This window comes from Ostrinia nubilalis, chromosome 4 (assembly GCF_963855985.1).
Source record: "Ostrinia nubilalis chromosome 4, ilOstNubi1.1, whole genome shotgun sequence".
NCBI classification, from domain to species: domain Eukaryota; kingdom Metazoa; phylum Arthropoda; class Insecta; order Lepidoptera; family Crambidae; genus Ostrinia; species Ostrinia nubilalis.
Genome location: NC_087091.1, coordinates 11894389 through 11915806, shown reverse-complemented (window position 1 = coordinate 11915806; position 21418 = coordinate 11894389). Strand labels below are relative to the sequence as shown.

The following is a 21418-nucleotide window of genomic DNA, read 5'->3' as shown; positions in this document are numbered from 1 at the left end:
AAAACTATATTAAAAAAAAAAAAAAATTTTTTTTACAAACAAAGTCAAACAAACACAAGTTCACACAACACATTGGATTTATCGTATTTGTGACTTGTGATATGTTAGATGGATTCTAAACTACATAATAATAATCCTAAACAGCAGTTTTTTTTAATGTGTTTCAAACGAAGGACGAATTGTACAGACATTTTAATTAAAACTGACTTTAAATTGTCAATAAATTCCTTTGTCACACTGACGAGCTACGGCCATGAGCTACGGTAAGTGGAATTAATTGAAAATTATTTTAATGTAGGTAGGTAGGTAATTATTTAATTTTTAGCGTTAAGATTTGCATCTCTTGATTACAACTAATTTGAAAATTATAAATAACTTGAAAAAATCGAACTGCCTTGGCGGGAATTCCGGGATTACCGGGCCGGCGACTGCTCTTCCTTTATAATTTTCTCTATTTATAATATTTTTCTCTTTTATAATTTTCAAATTATTTTAATATGTAACTCTAGCAAGTACTGATAGTAGAATGTCAGTTAAAGGGGAACTTGTACAGATTTACATTCGATAGTTAATATTATTGAGAAATACTACTTATTTAGAAAGACTTTCAGCAGTCAGCACTACCATTGTAGGTAATTATTGTGTAACTCAAACTGTGAAAATTAAAAAAAAAAGCAAGCAATAATTGTATTACCATAATAATATTTCTTGTAAAAACAAATAATATTGACTTTTCTTAGGATTTTCTCTTGATCTTTTAGTTCATTCAGTATTAAGTTCGGTACTTTTAAGTACCTACCTACTGTGCTAGATATTACCAAAATATTGAATAAGGTAACAGAAGAAACACTTATTTTTAATTATGATTATACAGGTGACTCAAATAAGCTACTGACACCGGAGGTAGATTGACAACAATAAGGCTACAAATAATCATGTCCGTGGAAAAGTTGCGAGAGTTTTAAGGTATGACCAATTTCAATTATTAATATTCAAAGAAAACTGTCATATTATTTATGAATTCGACTGTACATAAATGTAACTCAGATGACAATGCAACCTAATGATGTCAGGTCTAATGATAACTACTTTTTTTGGGGAATGTAGTCTCCAAGGACAGTCATGTGAGTGATTAGCCACAAAATAGACTAACCCTCTTAACGCAGCCCAGTTTTAATAATAAATTGTAGTGACCGTTTTTTTATATTTGTTAATAGTTTTATATGATTTTAATGTTGGATATTATTACAGATCCATAACTACTTTCTGATGTTTGCTGATTTTCTTATGGATGAAGATACTATGAGACGCCTTTTTGTCATGGTGCACTTCGCAGTGAAAACAGTCAAGCAAGTAAAATAACAAGATTAGTCCATTAATTAAGAATGATTTACGAGTTTTTATTACAATTCATGTTGTTAGTTTTTATTCTGTAATTTTAGTTACATTATTTTTTTAAAATGTTTCTGCCGCTTTTGTTATATTGTATTGTATTATCTTTTTTTTTTATAACTTTGTTGATTCTATTAGCTAGGAATAATAAGTCTTTAGGAAAACATCGGGGTCGAAAGCTAAGTGTAGACCTGGAGCAACAAAGACAAGTTTTCCAAAAATATAAAAGTAGGATAGGAAATTTTGTACCTCCCAATAATAAAGAAAACCGCGCTTTATACTCCGATCTTCAAGATGCTTTTAAGTATCGTTTGTCGTGCAAAGCAATTTATTGTTCGTTAAAAAAAAACTATAATTACTTCTTTGATAATGATGTTAACAAACCTCTTTCTCAAGTTTCTCAATTTTCTGACTCAGAATCAAGATCAGATAACTTAAGCACAGTACTAAATCAAAATGAAGACGATAGTGATTATACAAACCAGACTGATGCATATGAATCTTTTAACTTTTATGTTGACTCACATTTTTGGAAAAAGATTGAACCTATAATATATATAACGAAACGATCAGATTCCTCTGGCAGCTTATTTCAAAGGCGACGATCGCTACAAAAAAATAAATGGACGGATTTTGTTAGAGAAATCATATGGAAAAATACAAAATTAAATTGCTTTTGGGTGTTTAAATCCAATATTGTAAAACAGGTAATAGATAAAACAGTTGTTGTTTGCAAAGGTCGTTGTAATTATAGTGAGTGTAAAGCTAAAATTGAAATAATCATGAAAAATAAGACAGAAAATTTTACAGAAATGCAATGTAGGGTAATTGCGCCGGTTTTCCGTCCAGCTCCTGTTTTCGTCCATTTGACCGACTTGCCACAAACAAATACGGAAAATTAGAATACAAACCTAGCTTTCCGTGCAAGTTTGGACTTGTTACAATCTATAATATCTAAGTAACAGTTCTGCCTGCATGAAAATGTAATTTGACAAGTAATAACTCCAAAAAAATCTACGGAAGTTACTGCTGCACACAGGTGAATGGAAAACGTCGTCAAGTTAGAAAAAAAACGTGCCGGTAGGGAATTTTCATGATATGTTTAATTACTGTTTTAGCTACTTTACGTAATGTTTTTGGCACGTATGTCTAATTATTAGCATAATAAACACTATTTTAAGGGTTTATTAAAGTTTTTGTGTAGAAATCTTAGATAATTAAGTGGACTAATACTAGCATAACAATTTTGTAAGATTTTGGTTTTCGTCCACGTGGACGGAAACCCTGACACCTAGTTAATATTTTTAATAATCATTTTACTTCAATGGACCTACAAAATACAATGTTTTTTCTTCCAATATGACCTTTATTGCTATTACATTAAACATTTTAGTTTACGTCCACTTTTTAACAGTGATAAACCCATAAAAACCGTTAAAAAGATGTGGACGAAAACAAAAAACAGCTTTAAACGTTGTTGTGTTTTCGTCCATGACGTCATGAGCAAGCACTGGGGTGGACGAAAACCAAAATTAGCTATTCCTGTAGATTCGTTTTCGTCCATTTATCCTTCGACCTATTGCAATATTATCCTAAATTTAGGTAAGAAACTTATTTAAATCTTTTTGATATCATTTGAAAGCTAGCAAAATTACCTTTCAAATGATATACCACAATCCATAGTTACTATATTGTAGAATTGGTTTTAAGTTAATAATTCAACTGCACCCTTTTTTCTACACAGTGGTCGAAAACTAGCGTACACTAGGACGAAAACTGATTTTTTTGGACGAAAACTAGTGAAATCGCCTCTTTTGCATAAAATATTTTTTATAAAAAAACCCGTGGTATTTACTTATTGTCATATAATATTAACGTAAAGTAGACTATACAAGGACTAAAATGACATATGATACATATGAGTAAGGGTATTTTAAGATATTCATTTCGCATCACAAAGTTGGCAACTCCGATAATTGGACGAAAACTAACGCACTTACCCTATCATTAGACACAGAAATCCAGATGTTAAGCACAGTTCAAATAAAAGGTATAGAATGACAGGTTATAAATCACAAACACTAGCAAAACAATTGTCAGAAAAAAGTGCAATTGAAGTAAGAAATTCACTAGCGAATGATACTATATGTCAAACCAACTCTGACTCGCCTTATTTTTTGCCAAGTGTAAATGCACTAAGACAGTTGAAAAAAAGAGATAAATCACAGAGCTTATTTCACGATAATGTTTTACTGTCGTTATGGATAATGAGTGAGACACCTCCTTTCAAACATTTTATAAAATATATATCATTGTGCCCATTTATTTTATATTATTGGAACAATTTACAAATAACTTTTTTTTTAAAATATTTAGAACAAGTGAATAGAATTGTTATTTCTTTAGATGCTACTGGATCGATATTCAAAATGTTACGTCCACCACAAGTTAATGATTTTATTAAAAATATGAAGAAAAAACATTTGTTCTTATATATAATTATGGCATATAATGATTTTGGCAGCAGTGTACCACTCTGCCAAATGATTTCTACGTCTCATACGGCGGAAACAATAGCAACTTGGCTGCAAACGTGGAAAAAAAGTCTACCAAAATACCCTGACGAAATTGTGACAGATGATTCAAGTGCCCTGATAAAAGCCTTAGTGGAGACATTCACACAATTTACAAGTACTGAACATTATTTGCAAAATTGTTTCAAAATTTTAGAAGGCGTAATAGATGCAGAATTTCCAAAATCATTTTTGCGACTGGACACCTCTCATTTTATCAAAACTTTACACGATCAAAAGATTTTTGATACCGTTGAAACACATGTTAAGTACTTTTATATCAAATGTATAATTTCAATTAAAAACAGCTCAGAATATAAAGTAGTGAAAAAGATTTTAACCAGCATTATTATCATTGCGTTGAACAATTTCGAAAGCAATCGATGTCAAAAAGCTATTGAGACCTTAAACCAAATACATGATTCCGAAAAACATGATATAATTATCGACTCAACTCCATCAGATATAATTAATAACAATGAAGATGACGAAATAAATTCAGAATCCTTATTAGACTTATGGTTTTTAGACGAGGTTGCCAAAGAAAAACTTTATATCGATCTAACAGAAGACAAAGACAGCAAACATCCCAATCCATACTTTTTCCCTGATTTAATAAAATTACTGACGCGTTTATTAAAAAAGTTGCCCATGTGGTCAAATGTTTTGATAAAACACTTCAATTCCAATAAAACAAGACCGTCATCTAGCAATTCAGAAAGCTATTTCAAAAATATCAAATGTTTGCTTTTAAATAATAACCGCGTACGAATCGATTTATTTCTGATGCGACATTTTAATTATATTTCCGGTGAAGTAAAGCTAGCGTTAACAAATATGAACAAAAAAAATATTCCAAAAATAAGTAGTTCTTTTGAACCTAAAAGCAAAACGACAGCACGATCTCGCCAAAAAAAAAGAAAAAACACAGACCGCGATTCGTTTTCACAAGATTCAATTTTTTCAAATAAGCCATCATATATAGAAAACTGGAGAGGGTACGCAAAAAAAAAGTGTAAAACTATAAAACGAATAAAAGAAAATGAAAAAGAAAAAGAAAATGACATTATTGATTATTTATTACCAGAAATTTTCATTGAAACCCCTAAACAACATGAAAGCCAGTTCGAAGAAAAAGAAATATCAATGTCATTAAAACCTCACGATATAACTTTACTGAAGAATGGCTCCAACATTAGCGGTTCTTTTTGTATATATAACACTTGTGCGTTTGACAGTGTTGCTCATCTGTTTGCAGTAATATGCACTATAAAGAAAAATATACTACAGGTTTTTAAAAGTAGTAGTGACCTTTTTTCTAATTTAATTATTTCTTTGATTTTAAATCGGCCGGACATTGAAGATATTAGGAATAATCTATTAAACTTACACTTCAAATTTGAATCTTCAACAGTAAACTGTGAATGCAACGTAACTTACATCATAGATAAATATCTTAGTTACAGCTATTGTAAAACGACATGGACAAAAAACTGTACAGATTTTCTGTGCACTGTAAACAACTCGAGTATTATAGCCCGACCAGGAACATAAAAACCCTCGCCATGTTGCGGAAAACTAATGGTACTAATTTCTTTTAATGGCAACAGTAACTGAAAACTTCATTGACATGTCACCCTGCATGTCAGTCTATTGCTGTCAAAGTGTAAACAAACTTTAATAAAAATGTGCGCAATTGATTTTGTGAATTAAATTGCTAAAATCTTTTTATAGTCGTGAAAGAAAAGTGGTTCACAATGTGTTAAAGTATTTGTCGAAGAGAAATATTAAGGGTTCGGACAATATTTTCATTGAATAATGTTTCCGACAAAGGTTGTCAAATTGACTGACATGTTTATCGTATAGTACAGTCCACTATGAAAATTAGCTGTGGTTTGTTTCAACTACCTATTTTAAAATTTTTTGTCACTTTCGTGTTGAATTTTATGGAATTGGGAAAGAAGTACCGAGTTTGAAGCGTTCATGAGCAGACATTGCAGTTGAATATTCAAGTTCTGAATTTGATTATTGATGAATAATAAAATAAATCCTACCAGCTCGATTGATGGTTTCATTTAATTTATTTAAACCAGATTATGTAGGGGAGAGGGGGGCAGCTTTGGACAGGGGCAGCTTAGAACAAATGAATTTAAAAATCACTGGTTTAGGCTACAATGGTATAAATCATAATTTATATTGCCAGCACTGATGCGCATAGCCGTCACATCTCATTTTTAATATCTAACTGTAGGATAACCGGCAAAAGTGGTTTTTTGTTTTTGACTGCCAATTTCGCACTTTTTTATTTTGGGTCTAAGGATTTTGTGGACGTAGTTTTATAAAATAGTGAGTGGTTTGTTTACTATATGGAAGTTTAAATAGTTTCAATGAAGATTTGATAAGAAATTGCGATATAAAAGTATGTTCCGATATTAAATTTATGTTTTTTTCTGGAAATATACCCATGGGGCAGCTTTGAACGAAATGGTTGGGGCACCTTTGAACTTTATAAATTTTCTTTTTTAAGTGGTAATATGAAACCTTAAGTTTTCTAATACTTCGTAGAAGGTTTTTACATAAAAAATAAGCAGATTGCTTTACTGTGACAGATAAAATTTCAAGCTGGGTGAAGTCCGGGCAAAAGCTAGTTTTAGTAGTTGATTGATATTTTTTTAATTATGCAATTTTGTCTTTGATGTGTCATTAAACAGAAAGTTTATTAGTATTTAGTTAATTGATATATCTTATATTTACTTTTTTTTAAAATAATATCCCTAAGTTTTGTGTTACTTTGTACAGAGTGATGTAAAATAAAATAAACATGTTAAATTGATCCCAAATGACACTGATCATTTAAAATTTTGTTTATTAATTATTTTAAAAATACACATTCATAAATATTCAGTTTTATTTCATTGAAAAAAATACTAATTCAAAACTGCCCCAGGCGTGTTCAAGGCTGCCCCGACTACGGGGCAGTTTTGAACGTTTACAGGTCTGTGCAAAAATCTAAATATCTTAATAAGCGTTCATGAATAATTAAGAAGAACATCATTATTTTGTTGTGTGATAACCATGACCTCTATCTAGGAAGAAAAAATTAATGAAATCGTTCAAATTTGGAAGATATTCAATAAAGTATGAAAATTGTTCAAAGCTGCCCCCCTCTCCCCTACCTACCTATAATAATATTTTTTCGTTAATTTATGAAAATATCAAATTAGTCCGTAATCCTGAATCCTGATATAAAGTTAACCTATTAATTTAACACAGGTACGACTGTACTCAGTGTTGCACTATCAAATGCAATTGACGCGCCTCTATGCCAGGGTTTTTATGTTCCTGGTCAGGCTATAAAAGATGTACAGGGTTTGTACCCATCAATATTGAGTTAATACTTGAATCGGGGCCACAGGTTTTAGAGAAAGCTGCACTTGAGTGCATGACACAAATGTACAAGTGCACAGAAAAATGTTGTGACGGGTACAATTTTTACATATATCAATTTTCACAATTCATTGCTATTGAGCTAAATTCTCCAGATGCCGAAAGAAGCATAAAATGCGAACTCCAAAAATTTCCCCACAATTTAACTTTTTTTGACAAAACGTTCAATAATCCATGTGTGATCGAGTTTTTAGAATTTAAAAAACACTACAGAGTTCACTGCAATGTAGGAGAATCAGAATGGCTTACTTATGATGATCTAGAAATGACAATCGAAAAGCAAAGTAGTAGTACTAAAGTATTACCTCACTGCGTTATTTATTCTATAAATTAAAATACAACTGAAAATATAAGATCTGGTTATTATTATAAATATTTTAATCAAGTATGATAGGTTACTTCTGTACTGTCATAATTCATTAATTAGTTTTAAGAAATATTTTAATATTAATTGATGACTGTGATGAGTGATACTAGCCCTGACCAATGTTCACTGTATTATTAGTAATGTGTGTAGCTATACAGTGTGAGTCACGTTAAAGTGTACATATGAAAATAGATGAAACTAGACTTATTTTTATCGACAAAAAAGAGGTCAAAATTTTTTTGAGATGTTTTTTTTTTATTTTTTTATATAGAATTTTTTTTCTTCCAATTACTTATTGTAAAGAAAACGTAATAAATTTTAAACTAAGCGGTATATCCTGATAAAATAAAAACAGTAATAATGCTAAATAACAGGCAATACTAAAAAATACATAAAAATACACAAAAAAGGCCAACAAATAATAAAAAATGATACTTTTTGAAAAAAATCTGCTTTTAAATTCGTGTTTTTTGGTTATTTGATAAATTTCTCCAAAAAATGCCCCTATAACCGGTGGTTTTTATTACTTTGTATTATTCTCTATCGTATTATCTTCGTAAAACCAAAAATCGCATGTCTCTATCCCTATCACAACATTTGCTATGATCGTTTGAACAAAGGCCTGCCACAACATTATTCTCCGCTACAGGTAGAGACAACTTTAATTTTAACTAAAATGCTTATTTTACTTCGAAATATTTTGTTTTTATTTGAAATCTAACTTGTCTTTATCAAAATTACAAATCTAGAGCCATTTTCAGTTTCGTTGTTAACGAAGCGTTGAATGGCGCGCCCGGAGAGGCTTAATTCAAACGATCATTGCAAACGTTGTGATAGGGATAGAGACATGCGATTTTTGGTTTTACGAAGGTATTACGATAGAGAATAATACAAAGTAATAAAAACCACCGGTTATATGGGCATTTTTTGGAGAAATTTATCAAATAACCAAAAAAACACGAATTTAAAAGCAGATTTTTTTTTTAAAAGTATCATTTTTTATTATTTGTTGGCCTTTTTTGTGTATTTTATGTATTTTTTTAGTATCGCTTGTTATTTAGCATTATTACTGTGTTTATTTTATCAGGATATACCGCTTAGTTTAAAAGTTATTACGTTTTCTTTACAATAAGTAATTGGAAGAAAAAAAATTCTATAAAAAATTAAAAAAAATCTCCAAAAATTTTTGACCTCTTTTTTGTCGATAAAAATAGGTCTAGTTTCATCTATTTTCATATGTACACTTTAACGTGACTCACACTGTATTAATTATGTAGGTACCTATGTTAAGTTATTAAATTTTGATTTATCTGTGATAATGAAATTGATTAATTAGATTTACTAAGAGAGTGATAAGTGATACCCGACCCGACCGTGGATCACCTGTATTCTTTTACACAGTAAAGCACAGTAAAGTATAGGTACCTGATTAATTAGTTTTAAGAGGTAGGTATATTGATTGTTATTAAATTTTAGTGGCAAAGTTCCTTATGTTAAAATTATATTTTTTATTGAATAAGTGATGAGTGATACCCGATAAGAACGTGGATCACCACATTTCTACAGGATGTAAGGTAAATGGGTATATGAGCCGACACTAGCCCATGTTAACATGGGCATATAAATGGTATGGTGAAGTCAGAAAATTGATATCTCCATTTTAATTATTTTAATTTTCATACAAATCAGATTTTATAAAATTTATTTTGTATGAAAATTTAAAAAATTTAAATGATGATATCAAATTTCTGACTTCACCATACCATTTATATGCCCATGTTAACATGGGCTAGTGTCGGCTCATATACCCATTTACCTAACACCCTGTATAAATAAAGTGTGCCTACTAAGTTATTAAAAGTTGATCGATGTGTGATATTAATTGAACTGATTAATTAGTTTTACGAAGTATATTGATTGTTACTTTAGTGTTAAAGTTCCTTATATTATAATTTGTCTTCAAATTATATTTTTTATTGAATAAGTGATCAGTGATACCCGATAAGAATTTGGATCACCAGATTTCTATACGCAAAGTGTACCTACTTAAATTTTTAAATGATGATTGATCTGTGATAATAATTGAACTGATTATAAGCTTTACGAAATAATAAAATAAAAAAAATAAAATTTAAAAAAAATCATAAAATTCATTTATTTTTGCAAATAGGCTTTAACCCATTAACGCCCGCCGTACAATAAATAGTACACAACTTTAAGTTACGATAAATCTGATTTAGTGGGTATTTTTACTCTGGAAATAATTCCAATCAGTAAACAAAGGTCTATGCATTATATCCTGAGATGAAACAGACCATAATTATACGATCTTAAGGGGGTATTTTGCGATTTCGTTTCAGTGATTTTTTCGTATCCTCTAGTGGGTACTTGATAATTTTTTATGCAAGGTTTAAGTTACACAAAATACCAAATATGTTGTTTGTGTATTAGATAACAACATATTCTAATAAAAAATACCTAGATAAGTTCATTTCATGGATTTTTTTTCATGCTATAACTCCCAAAGTGATGCTGTACTAAGTTTAGTACAATGGGCGCTTGACATGTTACGTAAAATAGTACAATAACGGCATTAATATTAGAGTGTTTACTTGTTTCTTCATAGTTTTTATGTGTAATCATTGTTTTCTTTTTTTGATAACATGGCTCTTTATTTATGGGGTTACAGACAACAAAAAGAAACATATTGTTTTCCCAATTACGAGCTGTTTGTCGACCTAAAGAGACTTAGTTACATAGTTTTTGGAACCACACGTGAAAAGAGAACCAAACGGTATCCTTTGATTACTTATAAAGATTTTCACAAAAAGCCTAGAGACAGATTCGACAAGGCAAAAATAATTTTATTAGTATTGATTGAAAGATAATAATGTGGGTACTATTGGAACACATTTTGATGCTTTAGAACCATTGGGAAAGGTCATTATATGGGGTCTCTTGAGAAAAAAAAGTTGAGTTAGGCACCACAGGGTGTCCAGCTCCAGTATAATAAGAAGATCAGTGGGGTAGATCAGATGGCTAGTCTATAGAACTTTACCAAATTGAGATAAAAGAAAAAAAAGCGGTGGATGGGTCTTGTTCGCTTATATGGTGGACATGACAATTTCAAATGCATGCAGTCTGCACTGCATAGTAAGCCCATATAGTCGCTTAGATCAGCTAGCATTTCGTAAATACATAGTACGCATATATTTGACCTATAAAAGATAAATAAAAGTAGGTAGTCTTGCTCTAGTTGGTGGAGAAAAAATATGAAATAATGGTTATAATCAAAATAAACCAGCAAACAAGCTGATTTGACAGCTTAAAATTACTGTGTGTTTCAATAGAGTCAAAACAGCTTATTGAAAGTGCCTGAAAACACTGTGACAGGGTGGAGAAGACTTTGCTCAATATGACTCATAAGCGCCCATTGTACTAAACTTAGTACACCCCTGAAAACCTAACTTCTGATTTTGTTTTTGAATTTCTTCCTGTTTAGTATTATTTCTAAAGTATTTTTATAAAGAAAATAAACATTGGCTATGTGAAATTGACAGTAGTTTTGATTTGGGCGTTAATGGGTTAAAAAAGCGCTTTTACACGTCCCAATATTAACCCTACCACTGCTTCGGGACAATAAATGGGTCAGTGCTGAGAAGAAGCAGCGCAAGAAACTCAGTAATTGTTATTTTAGTGGTAAAGTTCCTTAAATATTTATTTTGTCTCTAAATTATAGTTTTATATTTAATGAGTGATGACTGTGATGATATTAGACCCGACCGATCACTGTAATATTAGTCATGTGTAACTATGTTGTATGTATGTACCTAAGTTTAGTTAGTAAAATATGATTTATCTGTGGTAATTAAATAGATTAATTAGATTTACGAATCTCTGATGGATGAGTGATACCCGACCCGCGGAAACCTTTCCGCCAACTGGGACCGCAATCAACTAGCTAGGACCGCGGTCCCAATCGCCAGATCAGTAAAAATTAAATACTTTTCTGGGACCATTCATAAAGGACAATGACCAAAAATGTATGGAGTGTGGTCCAAATGTCAACCACCACCTACGAGGGTGGTCTGAAAAGTTTCCGACCTCAACGTGAAGATGGCAGCACACATCAATTAAAGTCAGGGAATGTAATTGTGCATCTTTTGACAGCAACACTTCAAAGTTTCAGCCATTTTTGACGCGCGGTTTTTATTTGAAAGTCGTTTGAGTGAGTCGATGTGAGTATTTTTGTGAAAATGGAAAAAATCGAGTATCGAGCTGTCATAAAATATTTGTTTTTGAAAGGGAATACCCCTACGCAAATCAAAGATGAGTTAGATTCTGTGTACGGGGACTCTTCACCGTCATTTACCACAGTAAAATTTTGGGCAGCCGAATTTAAACGTGGCCGTAAGAGCTTGGGAGATGATGAACGTTCGGGACGTCCAAAAACTGTAACTACTGACGATAACATCGCTAAAGTTCACCAAATGGTGTTCGACGACCGCCGAATTAAAGTGAGAGAGATAGCAGAGGCAATGAAAATGTCCAAAGAACGTGTTTGTCACATATTAAATCAAGATTTAGGCATGAGAAAGCTGTCCGCGCGTTGGCTGCCGCGTTTGCTAACGTCAGACCAACGACGTGTTCGAATGAACATTTCCAATGCTCTGTTGGCGCAGTTTAGGCGCAATAAATCCGAGTTTTGGCGCCGACTAATTACTGTAGATGAGACTATGTAGAAAAAGAAAAATAAATTTTAAGAAAAAAAAACTTGTATCTATGTTAGGTCGGAAACTTTTCAGACCACCCTCGTATGTAGTAAAATAGTCTACTAAATACTGATTCATTATAACCAAACCGCAATCAAAAATATGCTGTCAGTAAAAAGTTTAAGACTGAATGAAAAGTCGGTGCAGTCCTGTTGTCCCCCCTGGTTGGCCCCCCTGGGGGAGCCAACAGGATTTCGAAATCCTGTTGTCCCCCCTGGCTAGGGGAGACAACAGGACTAGATTTTTAATCAATGATTTGAGGACTGTTGTCCCCCCTGGCAAACATGATTTAAAAGCCAAAAAATTTTTTAAATACTGGAAGTACCTGACTAAATGCCAAATTGCCAAACTGAATACCTAACCGTTTGTTAAATAATAATTACCATTTAGATAACGAAAAAAATAAGGTGTTGGTGCCGATACTGACACCTACAAACTTGAAATTTGGCAGGTAGGATCCTTATCGAGTGTAGACATCTGCCAAGACCGGATTTTATTTAACTATTTATTTAAGGATATGAAATAATACAAAGGATATAATAGGATTTTACGAAATTCCACACATAAGGGGGTAAAACGGACTCCACGCATACGAAGTCGCGGGCGGCCGCTAGTTGAATCACTGAGCAAGTGTTGAATATTGTGATTAATTTAAAATTATGCAGTTTTAGCGTCCTACCTACTAATATTATAAATGTCAAAGTTTGTGAGTATGGATGTTTGATACTCTTTCACGTATTTAAAAACTACTAAACGGATTTTTAGTAAACTTTACAGAAGATAATATTTTTTATACATGAGAATAGCATACCTTTAGCTTTAACTTAGTTTTTACCCACGGCTTTGTCTGCGTAAAATTTTGTCTGTCACAGAAGAAAATATAAGAGCGCCTTCCTGTTTCAAAAACTGGCATAAAAACTATCCCACGTCCTTTTCCGGGACTTAAAACTATCTCTTTACCAAATATCAAAATCGGTTCAATGGTTTAGGCGTGAATTCGTAACAGACAGACAGATAAAGGGGGGGAGGCCTTGGGGGAGGCCTTTGTCCAGCAGTGGACGTCTTTCGGCTGAAACGACGAGACAGATAAAGTTTTTCGCATTGACTTAATATTATTTAGTAGGGATAATTCATAAAGATTTGTAAAAGCAAGTAAAGCAGATTTTGGAATAGTCAGAAATAGTATTGGTACCAACAACTTTTTTTTTTTTCGTTAACTAAATGTTAATTATTATTTGACATACGTTTAGGTATTTAGTTTGGCAATAAGTATGGCATTCAGTCAGGTACTCCATTTTCAGTTCATCTTAAAAGTTATAAAAATTTAAATACTCAATGTTTGCCAGGGGGGACAACAGTCCTCAAATCATTGATTGAAAATCCAGTCCTGTTGTCTCCCCTAGCCAGGGGGGACAACAGGATTTCGAAATCCTGTTGGCTCCCCCAGGGGGGCCAAGCAGGGGGGACAACAGGACTGCACCGAAAAGTCATGTTTTTACCTTTTCATCTGAAAATTAATGTTCTTGATATCATTCTATCCATCGCACATTTCGGATTAATCTATGCATATTATGTCATGTCGCTTAGTGTGCCGTGTTAGATTCTCGCTAAAAGAAAAAAAAACTCAGAAGAAAGACAACAATATTGGAATTATGGTCGGGTGGTCGCTGCTCCGCCCCTATTGGTTGTAGGGTGATGTTATATAACCTAAAACCATCCTTGATAAATGGGCTATCCATAACAAAAAGAATTTTTCAAATCGGACCAGTAGTTCCTGAGATTAGCGCGTAAACTACTACAATTTTTCATACAGTCATAACTTTTTACTGACAGTTTATTTATTTTTCGTCCCATACTGAAAGTTAATCTCTATTTAATGGACCATAAGCCAATATAGGTCTCATTAGTGGTGGACATTTGGACCACTTTTGGTCATTGTCCTTTTAGTACGATACCGATTTTGGAATGAATAATATATTTTTTTAAGTTATCTATGAGTGAACCTAGTCGCTGGAAGAAAAATATTTAATTTTTATCGATCCAGCGACTGGGACCACTGTCCCAGTTAATTGCGGTCCCAGTAGCCGGAATCTACGGCCCGATCGCGAACGTCTTCGCTTTCGCTTCGCGAAGCCCACACTCGGCCTCGTCGGCACGCGCACCGACGATCGCCAAACGGCTAGAGTACCTTCTGTACTCGCCACTCTGCCCGGTGAAGCTGGAAAAGCTCCTCCAGCTACCAGAGCGCGTCCCTTCAAAAAAAAAAAAAGCCGGAAACCTCCCCGACCCGACCGTGGATCACCAGTATTCTACTACACAGTAAAGTATAGGGTAAGGTGGGGCACAATGTTACACGGGGTACAATGTTACAATGCATATTTCTCCGTCCCTTTCTATTAGTTGTATGATGTTCAGCGGCTCAGTTCAGCAGCTCTTATGAGCTTGACAAACGTGTATACCAACATCATACAACTAATAGAAAGGGACGGAGAAATATGCATTGTAACATTGTACCCCGTGTAACATTGTGCCCCACCTTACCCTACCTAGGTTATTAAAAGTTGATCGATCTGTGATAAATAATTTACCTGATTAATTAGTTTTATGAAGTAGGAATTTTATTTCATTAGTGATACCCGACAAGAACGTAGATCATCGGATTTCTAGTAAAGTGTATCTACCTTAATTATTAAAAATGTTAATTGATCTGTGATAATAATCGAGCTGAATAAAAACGTTTTTGATTGTTATTTTAGTATTTCATTCTAGCTATTATATTTCCAAGAATAACCTGGTTTTGCCATGTCTGAATACAGTTCTTTTTTGGGTTTCGGTAAAACCGGTTTTGTGACCCCCTAAATCCCACCCTTACGTTCATATAAAAAGAATGTGCGTAATCTATACGTACATAAGGCACCTAAAATAATAGAGAGGAAAGAATTGATTGTATTGAACAATGAACCGTCTCAGCTATAAAAGACCCACTAAACTGAACTGTCCCACCAAACACATTGATAGGGGGCGCCACCATTGTTCACCTGTACAAAGTTTCTCAAAAAGTACTGTCAAGCCGAAGTCCAGAGGTAGAGTATCACTAGGGCTACCCGAATACTCGATTTTTTCAAGTTATTTATAATTTTCAGATGATATGATAATGATGAAAATCTTTATCATATTTCAAAAACTGGGATAAAATCTATCCTACGTCCTTTCCCGGGACTCAACCATTTCTATGCCAAATTTCATCAAAATCGGTTCAGTGGTTTAGGCGTGAAAGCAAGACAAAGTTACTTTCACATTTATAATATTAGTATAGATGCAATGTTTTTGCCTCGATTAAATAAAACATTGTGATCAAAATAAAAACTTATTATCAAAATATTTTATAGGTTATTAGGTACTCAATACAGAAATCAGCCGGCTCCTAGTCTAAAATTCTTATAATCGAAATTAAATGATTTAAACTACAAATAAAAATGATTCAAACAGTACTAGTTTTTAGGTTCAAATTCGACTGCTCTAGTGGACGCACGGAACGGCAACGTCGCAGTCGACCCATATTATTTGAATTATTTGGCGGGAAAATAGTTTTTGGCTTTTAATTCTGAAACTAAGAGGCCTAGAGATTTGAAATTATGTCTCGTGTGTACTTCAATTATAACGAATTATTTGATCTTTAAAACGCAACTCTAACTTATACGGTTTTAATAATCCACCATGTGTTACGTGTCACCAGCTTACACATACGTATCGGTTCGTAGTTCGAAAACGGTTCGAAATAAAGCTTTGAAAGAATTGAAGTCGGGTTTTTTTATTCGACTTTAATTTATGAGATATAAAACATTGATGTAGCTTAAATATTTACGAAGATACAGATGTGTAAGCTGGAGACACGGTACTCCAGCTCGCACATAGTTTTTTGATCGTGGTTTTAACAGTATTTGAGCTAAAGTCTTGAAAAGTGGAAAGCCTACTATTTGGATTCGACTGTAATTTTTGAGGTATAATACATTATCGTAGCATAAATATTTACGAAGATACAGATGTGTCAGCTGGAGACACGTGTCCTCAGCTTACACATAGAAAACAACTCATAGTTATGAAGTTCTAATGGCTCTAATTGAATGACTGAGAGGTTTGATGACTCTAATTAGGCTTTTATTGATGGTATACTTGGAATTGCTCTAGGGCCAATGAGGAAGTTGGAGACATGTTCATCAAAATTTGTATGAAGCCGAGCACAGATAAGGATAGATGCAGCATGTGTCAAAATTTGTATGAAGCCGAGCGTGCCACTTTTTAAACGTCATTAGTGTCATTTTAGCGAATTTTAGTGATTGCCGCAACGTAAAAGTAATCGTATCATCGTACTGCATTCGCAAAGTCATCGAATGATATCGTGTGACTCGATTCAAAAATTAATTAATTCCGATAAAACTGATATTTTGTTAAATTTATAGCTAGTCTGACTGTGGATTAAAATAATTATGTAGCGGTAGACGTTATTCTACAATTCTACATTATTAATTTGCAAATAATATTTTTGTTGTGCCTAATGTTTATGAAAGTAATGATCGTTATTCCATTATGTTAAATAGTACTACTAGTAATTCATACTTAATTCCATACTTTTAAATATCCTAGTAAGTAAATGACCTACTTTCATAAAATAAAGACTATTTTACTCAAGCTTTTTATTTTTAATAAATGTAAAAATGCGTAGTTTTGCCAATACGTTTTTTTTCATAAAGCTAAGTCAGGTACCTAGTTTTGAAGATATTTCTAAACGACAAAATCTCGGGCGTCGTATACATAGTAGTAATAGTGTATACTGCGATCACTGACCTAACTTCTTGATTTGTAAATTTCGACGTTATACAGTGCACTCTGTCTTCCGCGATCACTGATCTAACTTGTTTTATAATTCTTCTTCTGCTACTTTATTCTAATTAATTACATATTTGTTACTCGTTGCTGTTAATTACAATTCTCAATCCGTAAATAATTTCTTCTCTCTACCGTGTTCGTACTACTGTCCTCGTAAAATCATCGTATCCGATTGTTGTAATCGGATTACATGAACATCACTCGACCATGTATGTCCATTTGGACATATCGGAATGGCACGCTTTGACTAGCAACTTGCTGTATCTACTCTAATCCATATCTGTGAAGCCGAGCGTGCCACTTTTTAAACGTCATTAGTGTCATTTTAGCGAATTTTAGTGATTGCCGCAACGTAAAAGTAATCGTATCATCGTACTGCATTCGCAAAGTCATCGAATGATATCGTGTGACTCGATTCAAAAATTAATTAATTCCGATAAAACTGATATTTTGTTAAATTTATAGCTAGTCTGACTGTGGATTAAAATAATTATGTAGCGGTAGACGTTATTCTACAATTCTACATTATTAATTTGCAAATAATATTTTTGTTGTGCCTAATGTTTATGAAAGTAATGATCGTTATTCCATTATGTTAAATAGTACTACTAGTAATTCATACTTAATTCCATACTTTTAAATATCCTAGTAAGTAAATGACCTACTTTCATAAAATAAAGACTATTTTACTCAAGCTTTTTATTTTTAATAAATGTAAAAATGCGTAGTTTTGCCAATACGTTTTTTTTCATAAAGCTAAGTCAGGTACCTAGTTTTGAAGATATTTCTAAACGACAAAATCTCGGGCGTCGTATACATAGTAGTAATAGTGTATACTGCGATCACTGACCTAACTTCTTGATTTGTATATTTCGACGTTATACAGTGCACTCTGTCTTCCGCGATCACTGATCTAACTTGTTTTATAATTCTTCTTCTGCTACTTTATTCTAATTAATTACATATTTGTTACTCGTTGCTGTTAATTACAATTCTCAATCCGTAAATAATTTCTTCTCTCTACCGTGTTCGTACTACTGTCCTCGTAAAATCATTGTATCCGATTGTTGTAATCGGATTACATGAACATCACTCGACCATGTATGTCCATTTGGACATATCGGAATGGCACGCTTTGACTAGCAACTTGCTGTATCTACTCTAATCCATATCTGTGGGTCGGTGCACAGATATGTGGGTCGGTGACTATGATCAGTAAAGATATAAAGATAAGATTGCGCCCTCTACCTTTGGTTTTGAGCTCAATAAAATTAGATTTGTTACGGATAAAAACCTCGTAACGAAATTTTAGGCGAACGCGAAGGCGTGTTGTTCACCCTGATGTATTTTTTTAATAAACTTGTACAACACATTTCACATTCAAGAATTAAGTTCACCGTAGAAGTTCGCTTGTCTGCAAGCGAGATAGAAAGCACACAAGAAGTCAGCGCAGACAGCATTATTTGTATTGATAAATAGCCTCAAGTCTCGTTGAGACGTTTAACCCTTATTCATTCGGTTTTCATAAAAATGAGACTGCTCCATAATTATATATTGTATCCACGACTTTATTTTTGACATTGACAGTTCTCTGTTTACATTTCATTTTTATTTCCTTGTGCGTTAGAGGAAATCAGCAGTTTATTTTTCTACTGAGTTAATTTATTTTCTTTAAAAATGTTTTACATATTTTAATTTCAGTACATATATGTCTCAGACTAAAGAGGCGTGATGTGATAATGGCCTTTATTCTAAGAAAATGCGTAAAAATAGTGAAAAGTGGTCTACCCATTAGAAATGTAAGAGATTTAACATCCAGAAAGACTATTTTAGGAATAGAAACATCCTGCGATGATACAGGGTGCGCAGTTGTTAACAGCAATGGAGTCATTCTAGGAGAATCTCTGTATTCTCAAAATTTAATACATGTACGATATGGTGGAGTGAATCCTTTAGTGGCATATGAATTGCATCGTAACAATATAGAACTAGCTGTGAAGGAAGCTTTAGATAAATCATCAATAAAAATTGAAAATGTTGATGCCATAGCAGTGACAACCCAACCTGGAATGCTAATTAACTTGAAAGTTGGGGTCAAATATGCCAAATATTTAGCTAAACTAAGTGGCAAGCCATTAATACCGATACATCACATGGAAGCCCATGCTTTAGCCGCTAGAATGTATGAGGAGATTCCATTCCCATTTTTGGTTTTATTAATATCTGGTGGACACTGCCTTCTAGCTCTAGTAAGAGATGTTGATGATTATCTTCTTCTTGGTAAATCCTTAGATAACCCTCCAGGCGAGATCATGGACAAAGTGGCTAGAAGAATGAAGCTAAAAAATATTGCTGAATATTCTAAAGTAGCTGGTGGTAGAGCTATAGAATTGGCAGCATTGAAAGCAAAAGATATGAATTCATTTGAATTTCCGTTGCCTATAGTGAAATCTAGGGATTGCAATTTTAGCTTTAGTGGATTAAAAGACTCTGTTATAAGAAAATTACTCAAAAAAGAGTCCGAACATGGTGTGATGGGTGATGAAATCATACCTGAAGTCCATGAATTATGTGCCTCATTTCAATGTGCTATAGCTGAACATTTAGCTCACAGAACTGAAAGGGCTGTAGTTTTTTGTGAGCAAAAGAAACTTATAACTGAACCAAATAGGAATATTGTAGTTTCTGGGGGTGTAGCTTGCAATAACTTTATATTTAAAGCTATTGAAGTTATTGGAACCAAAATGGGATATAATGTTTTTCGTCCGCCTCCAAAATTATGTACTGATAATGGTATCATGATTGCTTGGAATGGTATTGAGAAATTGAAGAAAAAATCCATTTTAGTTACAAATATAGATGATAAAGATATTCATCCTGTAGCTCCATTAGGCAAAAGTTATATTGATGAAGTGGTTAAATCTAATATACCTGTTAAAGTTACTAGAATAAATAAATACTTGAAATTGTAGTACCAGTTTTTATTTTAAATTGCACCAGTTAGGTACATTATTTACAATCATTCATTAACTGATAGATGTTTATTAGGCTAAAGGTCTATTATAATAAATAATTCACTGTTGATGAGAATAATGCATGGCCATAAATTGTTCTTCCATCTACTTGGCAGCTGCTTGTTGTAAGTCTGAAAATGATGAAAAGTAAATTTTAACAAAAAAAACTAAATACATATTGGCTACAAGTTAATTTTGTTATTAGAAAAATCACACAGCGCATGTCACACATTATTATTAAACAGAAACATTCACATTACAGTTAGTAGAACAACATTCAAAAAAACATATAAGTAACTCCTAATTTTTCAGGAACTGTTATCTATTAGCTTCTATTGGTATTATTGAAACAAAACTTATTAATTATAAAACGGCACAAAACAGCATTATTTATTTTATGATTATTCAGCAGACTATTCAACTAATCAGTGTCGAGGTTTACCCTTTATCCTAACTTACACAGTAATTAATCCTTTTCATCTGAAAGATAAATAGCAGGTATTATCAAAATAAAATCCTCATACAAATTCCGTGTCCTTAACCTATGATCTTCGTAGGTTATAATATAATATCCAGTAAAATAAAATACTCACGAGCTGGTCTGCCGTTAGCCCAAGGTGTAATTCGGACATGGGACTCGTCTCGCTTTAACGCTTCAGTCCGTAATTCAGGCTTCAGTGACCGGCGGAGCATCTTGGCAGCGATATTGGAGTAGTTTATGTAACTAAAATGCAATGGATAACCTTTAGATTTCGATATCGATGAAACACAATAAAAATACTTAGACCAATCCTAATTAATGCTTACTTTAAACCGGCTTGCCTCCAAGCACTCATGTTTACTCTTTTTCTTGCAAGTTTTAAATGCAAAGTAGATGAAACCTCTGAAAAGGTAGAAAATTAAATTTCGAATGAAAATGAGAATGACGTAACACAACTAGAGATGCGACCATATTACGCTTAGTCG

The 21418-nt window shown here is 32.9% G+C and overlaps 2 protein-coding genes and 1 long non-coding RNA gene across 4 annotated transcripts; 2 read left to right on the top strand and 1 right to left on the bottom strand.

Moving 5' to 3' along the window:
- The first annotated feature begins 26 nt into the window (after positions 1-26).
- On the top strand, positions 27-6031 carry LOC135071128 (uncharacterized). The gene is made up of 3 exons (XR_010257213.1): positions 27-263; positions 875-966; positions 1252-6031. It is a non-coding gene; the product is annotated as an uncharacterized LOC135071128 (long non-coding RNA).
- Positions 6032-19177: 13146 nt separating this feature from the next.
- On the top strand, positions 19178-20410 carry LOC135071369 (tRNA N6-adenosine threonylcarbamoyltransferase, mitochondrial-like). Its single transcript, XM_063965159.1, has one exon. It carries the CDS (start codon positions 19178-19180, stop codon positions 20408-20410), a length of 1233 nt encoding a protein of 410 aa, XP_063821229.1.
- Positions 20405-21400, bottom strand: LOC135071093 (protein stunted). Of its 2 annotated transcripts, XM_063964851.1 has the most exons (4): positions 21260-21400; positions 21046-21176; positions 20912-20932; positions 20405-20583 (listed from the first exon to the last, which is right to left on the bottom strand). In XM_063964851.1, the coding sequence occupies exons 1-3, from the start codon at positions 21286-21288 to the stop codon at positions 20919-20921; spliced, it is 174 nt and encodes a 57-aa protein (XP_063820921.1). In that variant the 5' UTR covers positions 21289-21400; the 3' UTR covers positions 20405-20583; positions 20912-20918. The 2 variants fall into 2 exon arrangements, with proteins under 2 accessions (XP_063820921.1, XP_063820920.1); XM_063964850.1 differs by lacking the exon at positions 20912-20932 and having other exon boundaries at positions 21260-21399.
- Positions 21401-21418: the final 18 nt, after the last annotated feature.